Source organism: Aotus nancymaae, unplaced genomic scaffold (genome assembly GCF_030222135.1).
Source record: "Aotus nancymaae isolate 86718 unplaced genomic scaffold, 86718_ANA_hifiasm-v0.15.2.pri h1tg000016l, whole genome shotgun sequence".
NCBI lineage: Eukaryota > Metazoa > Chordata > Mammalia > Primates > Aotidae > Aotus > Aotus nancymaae.
In genome coordinates, this window is record NW_026988428.1 from 16,261,586 (window position 1) to 16,283,786 (window position 22,201).

The 22,201-nt window shown below is 31.6% G+C and overlaps 1 protein-coding gene across 1 annotated transcript in view; it reads right to left on the bottom strand.

Annotated features, from left to right (window-relative positions):
* The window catches only part of LRRIQ1 (leucine rich repeats and IQ motif containing 1), a 219,348-nt gene that overhangs the window by 86,859 nt on the left and 110,288 nt on the right, over window positions 1-22,201 (bottom strand). Inside the window, exons 19-23 of the mRNA XM_012442102.3 lie at window positions 16,485-16,574; window positions 15,696-15,817; window positions 15,086-15,181; window positions 14,753-14,835; window positions 7,128-7,229 (exon numbers count right to left, since the gene is read on the bottom strand). Coding sequence (XP_012297525.2) covers window positions 7,128-7,229; window positions 14,753-14,835; window positions 15,086-15,181; window positions 15,696-15,817; window positions 16,485-16,574 — 493 coding nt within the window. The remainder of the gene's footprint in view (window positions 1-7,127; window positions 7,230-14,752; window positions 14,836-15,085; window positions 15,182-15,695; window positions 15,818-16,484; window positions 16,575-22,201) is intronic.

The following is a 22,201-nucleotide window of genomic DNA, read 5'->3' on the forward strand; positions in this document are numbered from 1 at the left end:
TGTCTGTGAGGGTGCTGCCAAAGGAGATTAACATTTCTGTCAGTAAACTGGAAAAGGCAGACCCACGCTCAATCTGCGTGGGCACCATCTAATCAGCTGCCAGCTTGGCGTGAATAAAGCAGGCAGGAAGAGATGGATGAGAGACTTGCTAGGTCTTCCAGCTTTCATCTTTCTCCCATGCTGGATGCTTCCTGCCCTCGAACGTCGGGCTCCAAGCCCTTCAGCTTTTGGACTCTTGGACTTACACCAGTTGTTTGCCAGGGGCACTTGGGACTTCAGCCACAGACTGCAGACTGTACTTTCAGCTTCCCTACTTTTGAATTTTGAAGATTCGGACAGGCTTCCTTGCTCCTCAGCTTGCAGACCGCCTGTTGCGGGGCTTGACCTTGTGACTGTGTGTGTCAATACTCCTTGATAAATATCCTTTATATATACATCTATTCTATTAGCTCTGTCCCTCTAGAGAACCCTGACTAATAAAACATATGGCATATAAAAGTTCATAAGGGATATCATAGAAACACAGTGAGTGGTGTTCTAAACTAGAATCAGAAAAGTCTTCCTAAAAAATTGTGCCTGAGATAATACAAATTAGCCAAGTGAATAGATTTTTCTGGGTTACATAGGATGATGAGTCTAATTTGGCAAAGGAAACAGCACATCAAAAACATTATATAAGCATCTTGCAACTCCATCTATATTTAAAACTCTTTAATGTCAGGGCCCTTTGTATTTTCATTTATTCATCAAAAACATTTATTAAACATTCATTATTCATTAGGGATTGTGCTAAGGGACAGGAGTATTAAAGGGATACACGGAGCTCAAATTTTAATAGGAAAACAGTAATTCAAAATATAGTGCTGTTGGAGACTGACATAATGATAGATCACATTTTATAAATCTGTATCCATAATAATTTTGACTAACTGTTCTAACTTGCTCAGTGGAATAAAATTATGAGCATCTCTTCTTAAGGGGCTGCCTTCAGGTATTTTGTTGCCTGCATAAGCCCTTGGCATTTATTCTGCCAGCTCTTAATACATAGTCATTGGCAATATTAGCAAGTACTACATACAGTTAGGGAAATGCAAGAGCTACTTTAAAACAATCTACACAATATATTCTGTTCTCTAAGTTGGCATTAAAAAGGAGAAGGCAGGAGGAGAAAATGCTTATAATCATAAAGTAAAAAGCATCACGAAAGAAATGCTCTGGAGTAAAAATTATAGAAGTTATAGGTTTCTTAATACCTTTAATATTTAAACATTTAATACAAAGATATTTGAATATATGTTTATAAAACCATGAGTTATCTGTAAATCTTCTATTTTATAAAAGAACAAATAGGAAGTATGTTAATGATGACAGTAACAGAGTGGGAATTAAGAAAACCTGACTTGAAAATCACGTATAATTGTCCCAGGGAATGGAGGAGCTAAGAATAAACCGGCATTCCTGAGAAGGTTGTTGGACCAGACTAAATTTTATTCCTGACTTGCCTAACTTCCTTCCCTGACCAAAGCCAGAAGTCTAAATTTGTCCTTGACTTTAGAAGTAGCAAATTTGGAAGTTTCAGTAGATGAGGGCAGGCAAGTGACTTAACTTATGTATAAATAAAAATAGGAATAATGAAGCAAAAATATAGGCTGTGTGGGGGAGGTTCTCATATATCTGAAAATTAAAACATGTGATTCAAAATGTCAGAGATTTCTCAAAGAACTGAAAACAGAACTACCATTCGACACAGCAATCCTATTATTGGGTATATACCCAAAGGAAAATACATCATTCTACCAAAAAGACATGCACTCGTATGTACATTGCAGCACTAGTCACAATAGCAAAGACATGGAATCAACCTAGGTGCCCATCAACAGTGGATCAGATAAAGAAAATGTTGTATACATACACCATGGAATACTATGGAGCTGTAAAATGTATGAAATCATGTCCTTTCCAGCAAAAGGGAGGCCATTATCTTAACCCAATTAATGCAGGAACAGATAATCAAATATCGTGTGTTCTCACTTACAAGTGGTAGCTAAACATTGGGTACACATGGACACAAAGATGGAAACAATAGACCCCAGGAACTCCTAGAGTGGGAAGAGAGAGAGGAAACCAAGGACTGGAAAACTACCTATTTGTTAGTATGCTCATTGCCTGAGTGATGGGATCATTTGTAGCCCAAACTTCAGTGTCACACAACATACCCATGTAACAAAACTGCCCATGTTACCCCTGAATCTAAAACAAACGTTGAATTATTTTAAAAACGGTCACTCTTTACTCTATAAGAATCTAATAGATTTGATATTTAATAATATTAGGCTATCATAATAATATAAATAATATTATCTAAGGTAGCAGTTAACTATAGGTCAAATCAGATGTTTACTACCATGTTGACACTAAATGACATCCTAAATTATATTAATGCAACTATGAGAAAGGAATAAAAACCAAAATTGATTATGGGTTTCTCAGAATTTTATCTTATTTTAATAATTATTCTTTACTTTTTTCCTAAGTATTTTAAGTTTAATTGTATAAATTTCAGGGTTATATGATAATCTTTGTTCTCTACCATTTGTGTTTTGTTTTGATTTGCTACCTTTATTTTCCAAACGAATTATTACCATTTGCTTTCAGCCACTGGCTTTCTGTGTAGGAACCTTGGTCAAATTACTTATTAATCTCTCAATACTACACATTTATCATCTATAAAATGTTGACAGTTATAATACCTTTCTCAAAATTTCTGAAAGCATTGAATCAGAGAATATAAAACTCTTAGCAGAGTACTTAATAATAAATCGAATAAAGATAACTAATTGTAAACAAGAACAAAAAGGAATGCCATACTTTTTTTTTTTTTAACAGTGAAAAATATTTTGTCTTTTAATGCAGAATATTTTAAAAAGTTTATACAGTTTCTTTCTCTATTGGGAAAATAACTTTACAATAATAAAAAATATAAACTTTTCTGCCAAGTTGTTCGTGAAAAATTTATAACCAACAACTTAATTCAACATACATTTTTCTGGAAATGTTCTCAGATTTCAGGAAACTGTGACAAACTGTTCTAGGTTCCCCTTCCAATAAACAGTAAAGAGGCAAAAAGTTTTTAATTCTTCTTGTCAAATTTGCCAATTTCCCAATTTATCATCCAATGGGCAGGCCACACTTGCCCATTAGACTTCACATGCCATATTTGATATAAAAATATGAGTTGTGAATTTGATATAAAAATATCTTTTTCATTGTCTTGTTTTAATCATGAAAGAAACTTCATGTAAAGAACATGAAGTTACAGGTACTTTGTCTGATCTGTTGAAGTTGTGGATTTGCTCAGCATACTTTTCTTGCTTATTTTCTTTTTTTTTTTTATATATTTTATTTTTTTTTTTTATTGCATTTTAGGTTTTGGGGTACATGTGAAAAACATGCAAGGTTGTTGCATACGTGCATACGTGGCAGTATGATTTGCTGCCTCCCTCAGGAATGCCATACTTTTAAAATGTTGCTAATGATTACATTTTGAGCACTTACTATGTACTTATATTGTGTGTTTCAAGCTTCTCACAAGAAAAATCTCATTTAATCCTCACAATACTCCCCATACCTAAGTACTGTTAGCCTCCAATCTTATAGATGAAAAATAATGATAAACAGAGAAGTTAAATAACTTCCCTAAGGTCACATAGCTAATAAACAATAAAGTCAAGATTCAAACTATGTTGGACTAACTCCAGAGTCTATACTAAGTCCATTAAGCTATGCGTGCTCTTATGCCAGTGATGAATATAAATGTCGTCAGAGCTCCAAACTAAATAATTAAAACAGAAAAAGAGAAACTTGGCTGGAGATCTTCAAGGCAATAACTTCAAGAAATTGTTTCAAGTTCTAAAACAATACAGGATAATGAAACTCAAAGAGGTATTGCAGGTGATAACAAAGATAAACAAAGACAGGCATCTGATTTGAAATAAATGTAAATAAACAAATAAATAAAATAGGCCAATGTTAAATATGCGAAGAGTTCATGCTCTCAGTCTTGTCTCATAGGAAGAACTGGCTAATACCTGGCACATGGCACATATATGAGGTAACTCTGGGGACAGGTGTGGTCAAAGGCTCCTCTGACTTGTGGGTTAAATATCTAAATCTCATAGCCTGACAAAAATGGTCAACATTTTATGAATATGGAAAAATAGAAGGATATCCTGTAAAACATGGACTGTTAAAATGGTATAATATTTTACATTATATTGTTTAATATAATTTGATATTTAATATCAACTATCCTTCAAATTTAAGCATATTTTTAATTATAGACCAACAGAGATATATCTACCATCCTTTCTTACTACTTATGTTTTTGCTAGGTATGTTCAGAAAAAGCCATAATAATAATCAAATGTATAAGAATCATGGAAACCCCTTATAGTCAATATTGCAGAGAGGAGATAGAAAGTAATATTGTTTTTTAAAAAAATTATGCAATGTTACTAAAATCAACATGGAATTTGGAAAGCAATAGTCAAGGAATTCTATAGTACATTCCAATTTCAACAAAATCAGGAAATTATAAGACAGTGTGGCATACCATTGTGCTGAGATACTGTTCCACATGGAATCATTCAATATGAACCAACAGCAAAATTTACTTTTGATCTTCCTCACTTTTCTGGGGAGGCATCAGATGCCCAACTACTAATTTTATTTGCTCTTTTTTATTCTTAAGGAATAAAAGATCTTCCAATGTTCTAAACTTAGATTTGGTGATGGTTATGTAACTGTAAATATAGTAGAGTTCACTGCATTGTACTTTTAAAAGGGGTGCATTTTATAATATGAAAGTTTTATGTCTAAAGAATTGGGTTAAGAAGGCACACTTTATTGGGTGGAAGGGGTAGTTAGTTGGAATATTTCTTTGGAAGCTGCACTCCATGGCATCAGAAAATATCTGTGAGCCTCTGAGGTGAGTAATTCCAGAGTGAACAAAATCATTTGTTTATTGCTGGCCAAGTTGAATCCCATGTTGTACAATATATTTTAATTCTATCAAAATATTAATCCATAAATATTTGTACAACATGGGGTTCAACTTGACCAGCAATGAAAAATTTATTTTGCCTCACTTTTACTCACTCTTTTCCCCCTAAAAAAGGGGAAACAAATAAACATGTTAACTGTTAAAAAAAAAAGTCCATGTAAAACTGTTTTTGACAAGCCTATTCCTAAACAAACAAACAAACAATAAAAACCAATAGTACATTATAAAATCTGGTACATACATAAAACTCATTAGTGAAATCATGAAATGCATATACTTTACTTGGTTCCAACAAAAAAAGTAAACTAAACACAATTCATATGGGAGAAAGAAAACAAAATCACAGAATATCACATCATAAAGCTTATGTGGAAATGTTCTATATTCTATAAGCCACTTTGTCTTTATGACTACTTTGAACTATTCCCAGCATATTTTATACCAGTACACAATTCAATAAAAATATCATACATACACATATTATACTATTCTAGATGATAATGTATCTTCACATTTAATAGAAGAAAAGCGAATGCAATAGAACCTACTATGGTAGACTTCTCTTTTATGAGTCTGAGATACATGTTAAAGGAAAAAAAACACCCTGCTTATCTTTCTTCCTAGGCAGTTCTTTATTCTAAAGTAACAACATTCCTATTTAACAAACAGTATCTGTAGAGTTGTTAGTGATTTTAGCAGAATTTCTAGATTTTTTTTTTAAAAGACAGTGAAATGGTAAAGTTAAGACAAACAAGGAAATACTCTCTGATTAAAACTGAAGCCTTATTTTAAATTGGAAATATATTTTATAATATTAAACCATAAATACTTGTTGAAACAATATTATGTTTTAACATGGTTAATGGGTACTAAAATTTTTAAATGTTTTACTATGGAAAATATTTAATATAAAAGAAGAATGTAAAGCAAACCTCTACATACTATCATAATCTACTGGTCCAACAATTTCAATAATTTCCCATAGTTGCTTTATTTATCTTTCTATGTATGTTTTCAGTGTTATCTACTTTAAGGAAAATTCTAGACTCCATGACTTCTACCCCTACATACTTCAGTAGGCATTTCTAGGATAGTATAAATTTGGTGATTACCAAACTTTTCTTTAGTTTGAGATATTACAAAACAGAAATGAAAATAAAAATGTTTCCATTTTCAATTGTGCTACAAAGATGCCTAAATTTTAAGATTCATTTAAATCTTAAAGAAGACAAAAATATTGAAAATGTTTATAGGTTCTTTTCATTAAAATATGATTCTTTTTTTCTATTAAAATTACTATTCAAAGTATAGGTTAAATCATAGAAAAAAATTATACTAGAATAAAAATTTTAAACTAAATATTTTATACTAAAATAAAATATTTCGTGTAAATTTTTAGTAAAAAAATTGATATTAAAAGGAAAGCAGATGACATGTTTTAAGTCATGCTTGTTGCATGAAGTTTTGTATCATGCTTGCAGCTTTAGTACATTTAAATATTTCTGTTAAATAATTTAAGTTCCTAATTCTTCTGAATGTTGAAATCAGAGATATAATTAGAACTATCACCACTTAGATGTGCAAATCCTTCACCCAACAGTGTGTTGGGCAAACTTCAAATATTGTAAAATATTTTAAATTCCAGAGTATAATTTATAGGGCAAGACAATTGTGTAAACTGGCAGTAAATAGAATATTTCATGGTGTGATCACTTCCACTGATACAAGCTAATATATTTACCACTGTAACATTTAAATAACATTAATCTCACTGATGATATAGCGTTATAAAACTTCTACATACAAATAAAAAAATAAAATTTATGTAAACATTGTTACAAATTTTCAATTACTATATGAATATTTCAGCACACTAAATTAGTACTTCAGCTGTAAGAACCACATTTTGAGTTATTCAAGTATATGTCATACATAATTCATATATGTGTGTATATATATATATATTTTTTAGGATTTATTAAGAATTAATCATTTTATTGTAAATACAATTTTTTAATCTTTATTTACCTTTTTACCTCTCTATGTATCTGTTATTAAGCCATACCTTCAAAGTAACCATCTCTTTTGGTCTGTGCCTTCTTTGGTGATTTTGAAACAGACACTTTATTTTCATTGTTTTTGAATAAGGCTAGACGCACAGTGGAATCTAGACAAAATGAGCGAGAAAGGAACAATGTTCATCTTTTGTTAATTCCTTCTCTAAATGGCCATATATTTCCTATATGGCGGTAGTAAAAAAGTAATATCCACTCTATAAGGCTCTATGAAATTGATGATGATGTTAAGCTTCATAACATGGAAAGGTCACCAACCATGTACTTATTATTAGTTACCGAATTAAACACATTGCCAATACTTAAACAAACTGAAATACCTGGAATATAAAAGATGGAAGCAAAACAACTAATGGGATAAGAAACAGATAGTAAAAGGTTATTTCATCAATTTAACACCTAAAATACATTTGCCCTAATGTATTTTCAGATAACAATGATGTATAAATTTTATCCATATATTCAAAGCCAAGAATATTCAAGATCTATTAAATTTTACAAAAAAAGATAGTGAATATAGATCATATATATTAAATTAAAAAACAATATTTTTAATGTTGCAAATATCAAATTATGTATTTTAATTAAACACTAAAGTAGAATTTTTTAATCCAAATTAGAGAAGCAAAATAAATAGAATTTGCATGATTCTCCAGCATAAGCAATCTGACAATTTCCATTAGTCTTCTATTAATATATATCTTTACTAAGTAAGATTTACAAGTTTTGCCATGGTTGTATTTCTCAAGATTAGGGAAAATGTTTGACAATATTTAGGTACATCTCATAAATATTAATATATGTAATCTCAGGTGCTATAGTAGTTAAATGTTTCTTATGCATTCACTATGAATTATCAGTAAGAATGATAAAAATCAGTGTATAGATATTTTTAAAATAAGTGTTATATATCATCTAAGTCATTTACAAGAAAAATGGCATGTCAAAGAACCATTAGTCAATGAAGAAAGACATACCATGGGCTTACAACCTGTTTATTATCTTATAACCATCTCTCTACTCTCTTGCTCTTCTTGTCTTTTCATTTGATCTATGTATTTTCTGACAACAACATCACAATTCAACAGACCTGGGTAAGATCCCAGTTTCAACGTTTACTAGTTGTATGACTCTGGAAAAACTGTTCTCACCTTCTGCCTCTTCCTCTGTCTAATAGAAATAATATTGTCTTTGAAGTATTAGTGCTACTATACAAATTAATGAGATCATGTGTGTAAAGCATCAAGTCCCATGCCCACATTCGTGTAGGTTCTCAACAAATAACAGCTAATAAACATAATTACGACATAAACAATGAAATATTTCCTGTTTATATTCTTTAAAAAACTTAAATTTTTCATAAAATTTACTGGAACATATAAAAATAGATAGAATCATAATTGGCTCCATTTCATTCAACACAGTGCACTGAACAGAAGCTATGGATATTTTTTAAGTTCTTTGGCATTTCCTTGGCGAAATAATTATCTTTATATAACTCGATTTCTTAATATGTAAAATAGGGATAACAATCATACTTTCTTCATACTATTGTCAAGGCCAAACAATTTAATACATTTAAAATACTTAGAAAGGTTACCAAGCTCAATTTACCTAAAATAATTTTATTCCCCAAGAGCAATAAAGAGTGCTACATTATCAATATCTTTTTGTTTTAAAACATATGATTGCATCAGCACAGATTGATATAATCTTGAAGTAATTCCAATTGCAAAAGGATAATTATAAGAAGCAGGAAACAGTACTTTACATGGGGAAAAAAAATCACTAGATTTTTGATAGTTCCTGGAAGTAACTGGTAATAAGACAGTATTCTTACCTCAATTAACAAATGAATAAATAAATCAAAACACAACTCAGTATTTAAAAAAAAAAGCCAAGGGTTAAGGTAATTGTAAATAGTATAATTTGTGACACATTTTTTATTCATTATAAAGTCAGTTTTGTACACTTAAGTCTACTCCTCTGTAATAATCAACAGCAGGTTTATGTCACTTTTAAAAAATAATCTTTGTATCCCCCAGCAATGACTTTCCCAGTGTTGGGAAAATAGATATTAAATAGATGTTCAGAAAATGTTTCAAGAAACCTCTAGGTAAGTAACCATGTCCCTATCACGCATGTGTCTCTATACTTACAGTTTAGTATTTCATTTAAATAATATAATTTTAGTTAAGCATTAGAATATCCACAATATTATTTAATTCCTTGTATAATCAATCCCTGTTTAACTTCTATAATTCTAACTTATCTCACTCTTTTATTTTAGTATTTTCTTCTTACATACAAATCTGGTTATTATTGCCCATTTTCTGCAGGTGCCAAGTATAGCAGTGCTGTAAAATAAGCTTGAGAAACTAGCAATATTTCATTATCTTATAAGAAGTACTATTTACTAATTTAAATTTCCCCAAATATAAGCATGCATTTAAACGACCAAAATGTCCACACATACTGTAAAATGTGTGACTTTTATCTAGCTTTAGTGACTTCTATCTAGTTTTTTTGAGTCAATTGACATTTATTGAATATCTACCAGGTGCTAGGCATGGTAGTAGGTCTGAAATATCAAGTGTGTTTCAGCCCTCAAGGATCTTACTATTCAAATAAGTTTCATTATTTGTTTGTTGAGAGCACAACACAGTAATATTTGATCAAAATTCTTGTAAAATCTTTCTGGAAATTAACATGGTAAACAAAATGCATCTTGAATAGACTTCATTTTGGTGGCATTTTGTCTATACTTTTCCCTGTTGGTCCCTCCCTCTTAATATTCCTTAGTTAGATTTATTATCATTCTGCAACCTGATTGCTTTGCTATAGCCCATGAATTGCTTACTTTACATAAAAAATTAGCCTTTCTTAATGCTGGCTTAATTCCTGGCAGAAAAGCCATGTTATGTCTTTCTCCTATGTTCCTAGCCCTTAAACCTCTTACTAGCTACTCTCTACCAAAATTCCTATACTCAGACCCCATTCTCTCTGAGCACTCTGAAGAATGCTACACGTCAAAACCAAACACCCACTCCCTTTCGGCATCCACCTCATCTCGGTCTTGTTACCAGTTATATTCAATACTGTTAGATTATTGACCCTGCATGTTTTCAATAAACCAGTAACTCTCACCTTACAAAGCATCTTCTTCACTGCAGGACTTAATTCTAAACTTCCCTGGATATCTGCTAAATTTCAATACAGATCACCAAGACCAGTCATTATTGGTTCAAGCTTATGCCAATCAAGAGGTTAAAAGCAATTACTTACTAGGAAAAACAACTACCATAACCCAAACATAAACTGTAAATAATGACAACTCCTCACAATTTTAGATTTTACCCTGCGGTTTCCAATCAGTTCCTCCTCTTCCCTCTCCACCCTCCTCCTCCCTCTCCACCCTCTTCCTCTCTTAATCAGATGGCCTCACTTATACCAATAGAAGTCATCAATTCTGAGTCTCCTCTAATAGCTGCCCATAACATATCTTTTTTTTTTTTAATTTTATTTTAGGTTTTGGGGTACATGTAAGATTGTCGCATAGGTACACATGTGGCAGTGTGATTTGCTGCCTTCCTCCCCTTCACCTATATCTGGCATTTCTCCCCATGCTATCTCTCCCCAACTCCCCACCCCCCACTGTCCCTCCCCTATTTCCCCCAACAGACCCCACTGTGTGATGCTCCCCTCCTTGTGTCCATGTGTTCTCATTGTTCAACACTCACCTATGAGTGAGAATATGCAGTGTTTGATTTTCTGTTCTTGTGTCAGTTCACTGAGAATGATGGTTTCCAGGTTCATCCATGTCCCTACAAAGGACACGAACTCATCGTTTTTGATGGCTGCATAATATTCCATGGTGTATATGTGCCACATTTTTCCTGTCCAGTCTATCATCGATGGGCATTTGGGTAGATTCCAGGTCTTTGCTATTGTAAACTGTGCTGCAATGAACATTCGTGTGCATGTGTCCTTGTAGTAGAATGATTTATAATCCTTTGGATATATATCCAGTAATGGGATTGCTGGGTCAAATGGAATTTCTATTTCTAGGTCCTTGAGGAATCGCCACACTGTCTTCCACAATGGTTGAACTAATTTACACACCCACCAACAGTGTAAAAGTGTTCCTATTTCTCAACATCCTCTCCAGCATCTGTTGTCTCCAGATTTTTTAATGATCGCCATTCTAACTGGCGTGAGATGGTATCTCAATGTAGTTTTGATTTGCATTTCTCTAATGACCAGTGATGATGAGCATTTTTTCATATGTTTTTTGGCCTCATGTATGTCTTCTTTTGTAAAGTGTCTGTTCATATCCTTCACTCACTTTTGAATGGGCTTGTTTTTTTCCTGTAAATCTGCTTTAGTTCATGGTAAATTCTAGATATCAGTCCTTTGTCAGATGGGTAAACTGCAAAAATTTTTTCCCATTCTGTTGGTCGCCGATTCACTCTAATGACTGTTTCTTTTGCCATAACATATCTTTCCTCAGTTTCTTGCTTCTTCATTAATGAACTTCCTCATAAGTATTCTTCCCTTGCTCTGCAACTGATTCCATTACATTCTATTTTCTTAAATTCTTTGACCCTCTGCTTTTTGCTGTATTTTCCTTTTCATCTTAAATAAATCAAATATTATCGACTCATATCCCTTGACTGATAAAAATATGTACACACTACAAACAGGAAATATGAAGTGCTTGCTACTGAGCAACTTGCTCTAAGGTTTTCTGTGGCAGATATTTGAATTAAACCCACCATACTTTATGCAAATGTTGCCCATTTCCTTGAGGATTACTGCTTTGTTAGATTGTAGAACATAATTTATTATATTACTTAATAGTTCCTATTCTCTGTCACCCCTCCTGCCATACTCCCCACCCCCATAGAGCTAGATCACAGCAGTTTTATAGACGACGTTGCCCTCTGGTGGTTTAAAAATTTCAAGTTGGTGAGTTGCCTATGTAAGGAGTAAATCTCCAAGTATATTTAAAAATTACTAGTAAATCTTTCAGTGTTTAACCAAATTTAAATATTTAAAACATTGTTTTAGCTTATTAGTGAGTAAAAATTTTAAATTATGGTCATTATCTGAGACAGATGCAAGTTAATAGTGTATCACACAGATCGACTGAATTACAAAACTTGAGAAAGTACTAAACATTTTTTATTCTATAAGAAGAAAACCTAAGGCACAGAATCTTAAATGATTCACTCACAGATAAAAAAATGCCATGAGTGCTACATCATCAACTGAACAGAAGATATACAAAATGTGATAAAGAGAAAAGATCTCTCAGATTCTTTTTCACGCTTTTCACCTTGAATCTTCCCTTTAATGCTTCTAATCTGTATATCTCTTGTGAAGAAAGAATAGAATGAAAAAAGTAAGAATATAAAACATCACTAAATTTTACACTGCAGCATTCACATTTTAAAGATAAAATGTTATGTTTCATCAATCTAATATCTTGATATAAAAAAGCAAAACAAAAGTGATACATAGAAAAACAAAATCTTACACAGTAATAATGCGATTTAGATTATAATCACATTATTAGAATAATAATCCCCATAAATATTACACAAGTGCCATTTAGGATTTTAACTTAACCCAAAATGTTAAGTTAAAGATGTGGTCATTAAGTTGGTTATCCTCTTTCATTTGTTACCCTGCTATGCCCCCTTGTGACTGACAAAAAGAGGCTTATTTTTTGCCTGATAATTATATCTGGTCATGGCCATTCAAGGAATAATTTTTATGTATTAGCATATATTCCTTACTGAATCCTTTACTAAAACACTTGCTATGCTACTCTATCAAAAATGTTATCAATCCCCCAAAAGCCTCAATTACAAGAGTTAGCAAGAAAGACCTATATATTTCCCAGAGACAGAATCATATGGAAAGTCTGACAAGCTAAGCTTTTCCTCTGCTTTCCATACTGAAAGCTATTTATTGCAAACACTACAAACACCTTTAAAAGTAGGCCTAGCAAAACTGTTTTAATACAACTATGTTGTAATTATTTGTTGAATATTGGCTGAATCAGTTATTAAACCACCTCTGATACTTGAACTTGCCCCAGGAGTTTCAGAAATTTTTATTATTCTCAAAACAGGTGTTTAAGGAATGTTTTTGATACTGCTGAAGATGGGTAGAAACATATATCAGAGCAATAATAGAGTTTATCAAACCACCTGATTTACACTACTAGATTCTATATCTCTAGAACTGAAAGAGAGTCTCACTACCATTAAGAGTTTGGAGCTATTATTTCAATGGGTAACCATCACATAGCATTCAGTTCAGAGAACCCTGATGAACTTAATAGGAGTTTACAAAATGACAGTGCAGGAGGTATAAACAAATTACAAAGCACAGTGTTTATATTTTCTTTAAAAATGCTTGAAATGTCAATGTTTTAAATATGAAAAATTTTACTACTCAATAAAAATCAGTTATCACAAAAAAGTAAAAAATTATGATATCACTAATATTACAGTAAGATATGCAAGTTGAACACTTCTATATATAAAAATGAATCACCAGTAATTTATCAATGGCTATTAAGTGATGTGCCAATAAATATCAATTATTCCTTGAAATCAAAAGCACTTTTGCAATATTTACTTGATTAAAAATTTTATATTTATATGTGGTTCTTAGAATTCTACTGAAAAAATTTAAATATGTTTAATATAAAAAGATAAAAATAATTTTATGAAATACTTCTTCATATGATTACATAAGCTAGATCTATAGGAAAAGTATAGATTTATTGCATTGCTCAGGAGTAACAGGTCTTTTATGGAAACTTTTTATTAACAATAAGAACTTTAAAAGTAAGTAATGTACAAAAGAAACTCAAAACCAGTATAAATAACCATGTTCTTATATTTATGAGTAGATATTTACAGTTATAAATAAATACAAAGTTATATTCAATAATTTAAAATAGTTTTAATAAGAAATATTATAATAACCTATTTTTTTCTCTGACTCCATATATTAATTATACTAAAATGATTAGAGGTGTCCAAAGAAAGACAAATGATTTAAAGGCTAGCCTCACAAGTGAGATAAATAAAAGATGTTTTTGAACATTTCCCAAGTCCTACAAAATCACAAAATATATAAACAGTGCTCTTCCAAGATTTCACATTGTGACGTCTTCATAACTAAAATCCATGTAACTGATACATTTATATAATTTATTGAAAAATCAATCAATTTAAAATAACACAAAAGAATAAGCAGCGAAGCAGATACTCTTTAGAATCAACATTTCACAACATGAACCAGTTTAAAACAACTTATAATTCTTAGTACAAAATAGATAGAATAATCAATTGTGAAGTATATAAGAAAGAGGCGAAAAAAGTAAAACTAGTGTTTAAGAGTATAAATCATTCAATGGCATAGCATAATTTTCTCTTAGGTTTTAAGTTTTTTTTTTTTCAGAGTAATTATCTTAGACATATACATCTGTAAATTGATTACTGTTCTTATTAAACATAATTTATAAAATATATTTTAAAGAATTATCTTCAACTTTGCATACATAGTTATTATTCAAAGAGCATTAACTACTCACCTAAATTTTTCTTTAGTTTCTTTGATTTCATTTTCTGTGCCCTCTTCAACATTTGCTGAGCAGTAGAAATATCCTTAAAGCCCCTATTAAAAGATTAAATAAAGGCAAAACAAATATCCAGATCATATTTAGATATGCACATACATATATACATGCTTATCTGAATTATAGCATACTAAAATAAATGTGAATTCCCATTTAAGAAACTAAATTAATCAGATGGATGGTTTCTTAAAAACTAATATAGGTATTCTTAAACTCTTGAAAAATATTTGTCTTGGACATTTAGCAGTCTCTCAATTTTAATATTTTAGCGTCAAATTGACTACATACCATTCTTCTGAAATTTTCTTTTCTTTTTCAGATTTTAGCAAACTCTTTCTACTGATCTTTGATTCAGGTGTCCAGGAAGAAGTTCTGTTTTCTGATCTGGCAATAGAAAAAAACACTTTTACCACACAAGTGTATCAGCACTTTTTAAAACTACAAGCTATTTACGTTGTCTCGAACTTGGAAATAAAATCTAAGTTAGCAAAAAACATTATCTTGAAAAGCAATAAAAGTCTGCCATTAATTTAAAATGTTTACATTTTAATTACTTGAAGCATATTTCAATTCCTTTGTCAAAAGTAACACAGCACTGGAATTTTTAGTCTAATCCTTATCTGTACCTATATAGCAGTATATATATAGATCTACTTGTTTACAATAATTAATTACATTATTTCCCTGACATATAAATTTTGTAGTTGCTTTGATGTACCTACTTCACACATTTTCCTTATATGGAAAACTCTGTATGACCATGATGTTTTTAATACTAAATGTTCCATTTTCTAAACAAGTAAATTCACATCTATTTTTATAACTGTACTACTTTTGTATGATATGTAATACTCTTGCCATTTACAGGTTGATTCTCTAAAACAGTAGTTCAGCTTACCTGCTATTAAATTGTGTGTGTTCTGAAGAAAACAAATTTTCTTTGTCATTACATAGCCATGCTTGAGCTGGATTTCTTGGCAAATTAAATGAAGCATCATCCCGTTTTAAGTTTCCAGGAATCTTTTCAGAAAAAAAAAGTAAATAAATGTGAAGTAAATTTAAAAATTTTAAAACTTCATTTATTTTGTATTACTTTACATACATATTACCAAATAGCCTCCTAAGGGAAACTCATTATAAAATTTAAAATGTTAATAAAATGAAATTTATGGAAAATATTATATATGTTCTTTGTTGTAGTGGTGGAAGCTATGCTTTTTGGGATAGCTCTTATATAGAAAATGATTAATTGCAAAGATCTTTAAAAATCTCAGAAAACTAAAACTTCAAAGATTATCAAATAAATAACAGATATTGCAGTCCATTGACCTCTGACTGAAAATCTTCAGCTGTTGCCCTCTTAATGCATATTTTTGTATTTTTAAAGTGCTGTCAACTAGTGATTTTAGTCTACTGCCAAATATGCAGCTGAAGCATTTCCTTTTTTTTTTTTTTTGCTACTGTGAAATAAAGTGTTGAAAGAAATCCAAAATAAAGAAAAAAAGTAGGAGCAAATGAAAGAAAAGCTACATGAAAAATTACATCTGGGGATGAGGAGGAAGTCAGAGGCTTCTAAAAGTAATTACGTTTTTCAAGTCAATAAATTGTATTATTAATCACTGCAACATAGCATAACCTTAAGAAATGAGCAAAGATGGAGCACTCAGAAGTTTCCATGACACGTTACCTTTGGCCAAAGCAGCTGGTTTGAGGGAAGCAGTGTTTGTGAAGGGAAGCGGGTGGAATCTAAAGCTAGCCATTCTTCTTCTAAGGCAGTCTGCACAAATAATATTAAAATGTACATAATTTAGTTTGCATAACATTTATAATGTTTCTTTTAAATTGTCTTATAAACTATAAATGTTGACAAAGTATATCAGAATTTTTATTTACAGGAAATTGTGACTTACTACTGTGAGATGATATTCATCCATTTAATGAAAACATGCTAAAAATGGGATAAGACTTTTCATCCCTACATTTTGGATAAAGAGAAAACTTGATATTTGAATTCTCTAAAAAATGAGGTACAGACTATCAAGTATATTTAACTGTTTGTAACTATGACTCTGAGCCAAATATAGATGGAACTGAGGAAGTAATCTTTTAGCTCTTTAAAAATACACACATCACTATTGAAAATTTACAGTATTTTAATGTTAGTATCACTTTTTTAATAAGCAGTCTATAAACCAGCTTTTTCTTAATTTTTTAAAAAAATGTTGCAAATTTTCTGAATAAAAGAAAAATAAATAAATTTTGTGGCAATGAATAAAACAATATAAGGAACATGGTCCCTGATTTATATTCTCTAATTCGACTGTTCAAATAACAAAAATATAAATTTAAACCAAAATTTTGAAATTCCTATTTTAAACTCTCTCTCTCTTTACCTTAAAACATCTTTCTTCAGTTTGTGGAATTTCTAAATTTATTCTCTCTTTCTACAATGGAACCTGCTAATTAGGTTATTGTTGCATAATTAGGATGTAATTATCTGATCTTTACTTGATTATCTAATATGGTTTAGAATCAATTTCTGTGGTTTTGCATTTCATTTTTTTTGGGGAAAAAGATACGTAGAATACCAATTTATTTTTTAAAAAGGTTCTAAGATAATCAAACATTTTATAATTTAAAACTAGAATAATTTATTCTGAGGGGATGTAAACGCAATTTTTCATTTACACATTTACAGTGTGTCTTGACTGCCTCTTTTGAAAGACCATTGGAAAGGCAGGCCTAGGACATACTGACTACAGGCAGGTAGTGCAATGATAGAATTTCACTTAATAGAATTTAGTCTTAGGAAACCTAACCAAACTCACACTATTTGAATGTTATGTAAATAGTGTGCCTCTAGTTAGTTATTACACAGATCAATTGTTAAGTTCCTTCTAGGTAGCAAACATTAACATATATATCACAGTTATATCTGTCTTTAAATACATATTTGGTTGAAGGATTGCTATTTGTCAGTTACATGGGAGGAATAAATTCAAGAGCTCTATTGAACAACATGGTGACTATGTTTAATAAGAATATATTGTATTCTTGAAAATTATTCAGAGAATACATTTTAAGCATTCTTACCACAAAAAAATGGTAACTATGTGAGGTAGTGCACATGTTAATGTATACAATGTATGAACATATACAACTTGTATTTGTTAATTAAAATATTCAAATTTCAGTATTTGTAAATAATTCAATATTTGTAAAAAAAGAAAAATGCGTTATTGGAAAAAGAGAGGCCTAGAGAGACAAAACTCCCTCACCAGAGCCATCAGCATTCCTCCTTCTCATCCTCACAGAAAGAAAAGGGTTGAAAATGGGAGTCAGGAAACAATGGCTACAGTTCAGGGAGGCTCTAAAATAAAAGGAAGCACACATGCTTTGGTACATTTGGAAAATTATAGGAAAATAAGATATGAGCATTTATTTAAGTCATTTATGTTGATTGCTTGTTTAATCAGGCTAGTAATTCAGTAAACTCCTATTGATTTACACAATCAAAATTCTCTCTTTAGCTCATCATGAATGACAAATCTAATGACTGTGCTGTTAAAATAAGGGGGGATGGACATTCCTATTTGATGTAAAATTGTAAACAGGATTCAGAACTTGGAGTTTTAATTTTTTTGTTTTGAATGACAAAGGAAAATCCAGTCATAACTCAGGGAAGATCAAGGGCCACAGCTTATCAGCTGTAATTGAATTAGTATTATTATTCTGGTGAAAACTGCTAAAATGATGAGAAAATGCGAAAAATAATATTACAAAGGCAGCATGCCACCTGAGGAATGGGTATGGAAAAGGGCCAGCATTGTTAAGCAAGTTGCCTGACTCTTATGCTGATTTTATACAAACAGCCTTTTTTTTTTCTTAAACACCTGCGAAACCATTTCCTTTTTATATTCTCTGGAAATCCAGCTGTTTTTGCTCTTCAGCAGGACTAGATCCCACAAAGCATAGTAAACCTCTTTGCCATATCATATAAATGTTGATAGAGTGCTCTTCCTTGGAAAGACTACCTGAAGCCTGAAGAAAATTTTCATTTTAAAATTGATATCTAAAAGTACAGAAAACTTTGAGAATAGCTTTTCTTGGTTGAATAGAAAGTTTATAGAAACTTTTATAGAATTCCAGAACAATTTTTTAACTACTGTCTCTTAGAAATTTCTAGAAGCATAAAGAGAAGGTTTTATATAAATTTTAAAGATGTTTTGGTAATTATATAATCACAACCAAAAATATACTACCAAGACAATAAATTTATATGTTATGTGTTCAAGCTTATTGATATCAGATAGATTTGACATTACCTAGTATGCTGAGGGAAATAAAATCTCAAAACTTCAGGAGGATTGTCTAAGAGTTATAAACATACTACTATTTTTGAAAATGTATGTTAATATATAATGCTTTCCACTGCAGATATACAAATTTCAGTTACTGCTTAATAAAGGCTTCTGCTCACATAGACTAATGGAACAGAACAGAGACCTCAGAAATAACACTACACATCTACAACCAACTGGTCTTCAACAAACCTGACAAAAACAACCAATGAGGAAAAGGTCTCCTATTCAATAAATGGTGTTGAGAAAACTGACTAGCCATATGCAAAAAAACTGAAACTGGATTCCTTCCTTACCCCTTATACAAAAATTAACTCAAGATGGATTAAAGATGTAAATGTAAAGCCTCACATTATAAATACCCTAGAAGAAAACCTAGACAATACCATCTAGGTCATAGGCACAAGCAAAGATTTCATGATGAAAAAGCCAAAAGCAATTGCAACAAAAGCCAAAATTGGCAAATGGGTGCTAATTAAACTAAAGACCTTCTGTTCAGCAAAAGATGGGGTGGGGGACTAGGGGAGGGATAGCAGGAGATGGGGGGGTGGGGGAAGGATGGCATTAGGAGAAATATCTAATGTAGATGACGGGGTGATGGATGAAGCAAACTACCATGGCACGTGTATACCTATGTGACAAACCTGCACATTCTGCACATGTACCCCAGAACTTAAAGTACAATAATAAAAAAAAAGAAACTATCATCAGAGTGAACAGGCAACCTATGGAATGGGAGAAAATTTTTGCAATCTACCCATTTGATAAAAGTCTAATATTCAGAAGTTACAAGGAACTTAAGCAAATTTACAAGAAAAAAAACAATCCCATCAAAAAGTGGGCAAGGGATATAAACAGACACTTCTCAAAAGAAGACATTTACATGGTCAACAAACATATGAAAAAAAGCTCAACATCACTGATCATTAGAAAAATGCAAATCAAAACCACAATGAGATATCATCTCACACCAGTCAGAATGACAATTATTAAAATGTCAAGAAACAATAGATGCTGGTGAGGCTGTGGAGAAATAGTAACACTTTTACACTGTTGCTGGTACTATAAATTAGTTCAACCATTCTGAAAGCCAGTATGGTGATTCCTCAGACATCTAGAACCAGAAATACCATTTGACCCAGCAGTCCCATTACTGGGTATATACTCAAAGGAATATAAGTCATTCCGCTATAAAGACATGCACACACATGTTTACTGCGACACTATTTACAATAGCAAAGTCATGTAACCAACCCAAATGCCCATCAATGATAGACTGGATAAAGAAAATGTGGTACATATACACCATGGAATACTATACAGCCATAAAAAGGAATGAGATCATGTCTTTTGCAGGGACATGGATGAAGCCGGAAGCCATCATCCTCAGCAAACTAATGCAGGAACAGAAAACCAAACACTGCATGTTCTCACTCATAAGCGGCAGTTGAAAAATGAAAATATATGGACACAGGGAGGGGAACAACATACACCAGGGCCTGTTGGGAGGTTCGGGGGTGAGGGAAGGGATCTTTGAGGACAGGTCAATATGTGTAGCAAACCACAATGGCACACGTGTACCTATGTAACAAATCTGCACATTCTGCGTATGTATCCCAGAACTAAAAGTAAAGTAAATACATACATTTTCTTTTTAAAAAAAGGAAGTCTTCTGTTCAGGTATTCTTTTAACTTACAACTGAGGATCTGGAAAGCTTTCTGGCTACTTGAGGATTATTATGAAATTTACTTATATATTGAAAATGAAGTTGAACTTGGATACACTTGTAACTGTATATTAAGGGTTGAACACATGATCAGATACACGTATTTTCTATTATATCAAAGTTGGATTAAGTTGGATTATAGCTTTTGATCAGAGGAGAAAAATGTTATAATCAAATTTTGATATAATAGCAAATAAGGCTATCAGAAAGATGAGTTATAAATAACATAGAAGTTAATGTGCATCTATATACGCAAAATTTTTCATGCCATCTAATATAATCCTTTCATTTGACACATGATACTAGGACCAAAATTGCCCCAAATCACAATGCTCATGTTGAAGAGGTCCTAGAAATTCTAAAAGTAATAGCTTGATTTCTTTTCTATTCACTTCATTATCCCTCCCACTTGCCCAACACTTTCCTCTTCTGCTCAAGTTGACTCTTGCGATAACAAAAATAATTCTTTCTAATATATCCTGGCACTTTCTGTAGCATCTCACAATCCCTACAGTTCAGAAATGTGGCCCATTATAAATCTGAAATTTCACTTTCTAAACCCATTCTTTCATCCTCAATGTGAAAGCATAGCTTTTCATATTGTTTGAGATTGTTGTTATGTGCTACTAATGTCTCTTTTTACTAAATCAAATACATCATTTTTCTTTAGTCTTTTCCTTTGGCTCACTTTTGTTTGTCTATTTTTCCCTCTATGTACCATAATATGTAACACTCTGAGATGTTAATTTGAGATAATGCCAAACATAAACTCCAAAGCTAAAAGTTGCCTAACTTAACATATTTTGCTGCCTTCTCAAAAATTATTCCTTCAAATTTATTGAATTTGACTTTGGGCTGGTACAAAAAGAAATCAAAATTTGAATGTTGTGGTTCTCTGCATTTATAGTATGCTATTAGCTTTTCTCACCTTCTCTGGGTTTAGGGACTCATGAATTATTGGTTGTTTAAATTTAAAGACAATTGAATTGGTTCTTTATATGTTGGCTTCTATACTGTGTAAGTAAAGGCAAAAATAAGGTCTGTCAAATTAAGTCAACAAATAAAAACATTAACTAAAACTGATTTATTTAATTTATTTCACTTTATTTTTGAGACAAGTTCTCACTCTGTCAACCAGGCTAGATAAAGCACAATAACACAATCTCGGCTCACCACAACCTCTGCCTCCTGGGCTCCAGAGATCCTCCCAACTCAGCCTCCCAAGTAGTTGGAACTATAGGCATACACTACCATACCCGGCTATTTTGTCTTTTTTTGGTAGAGAGGGGGTTTTGTCATGTTGCCCCAGCTGGTCT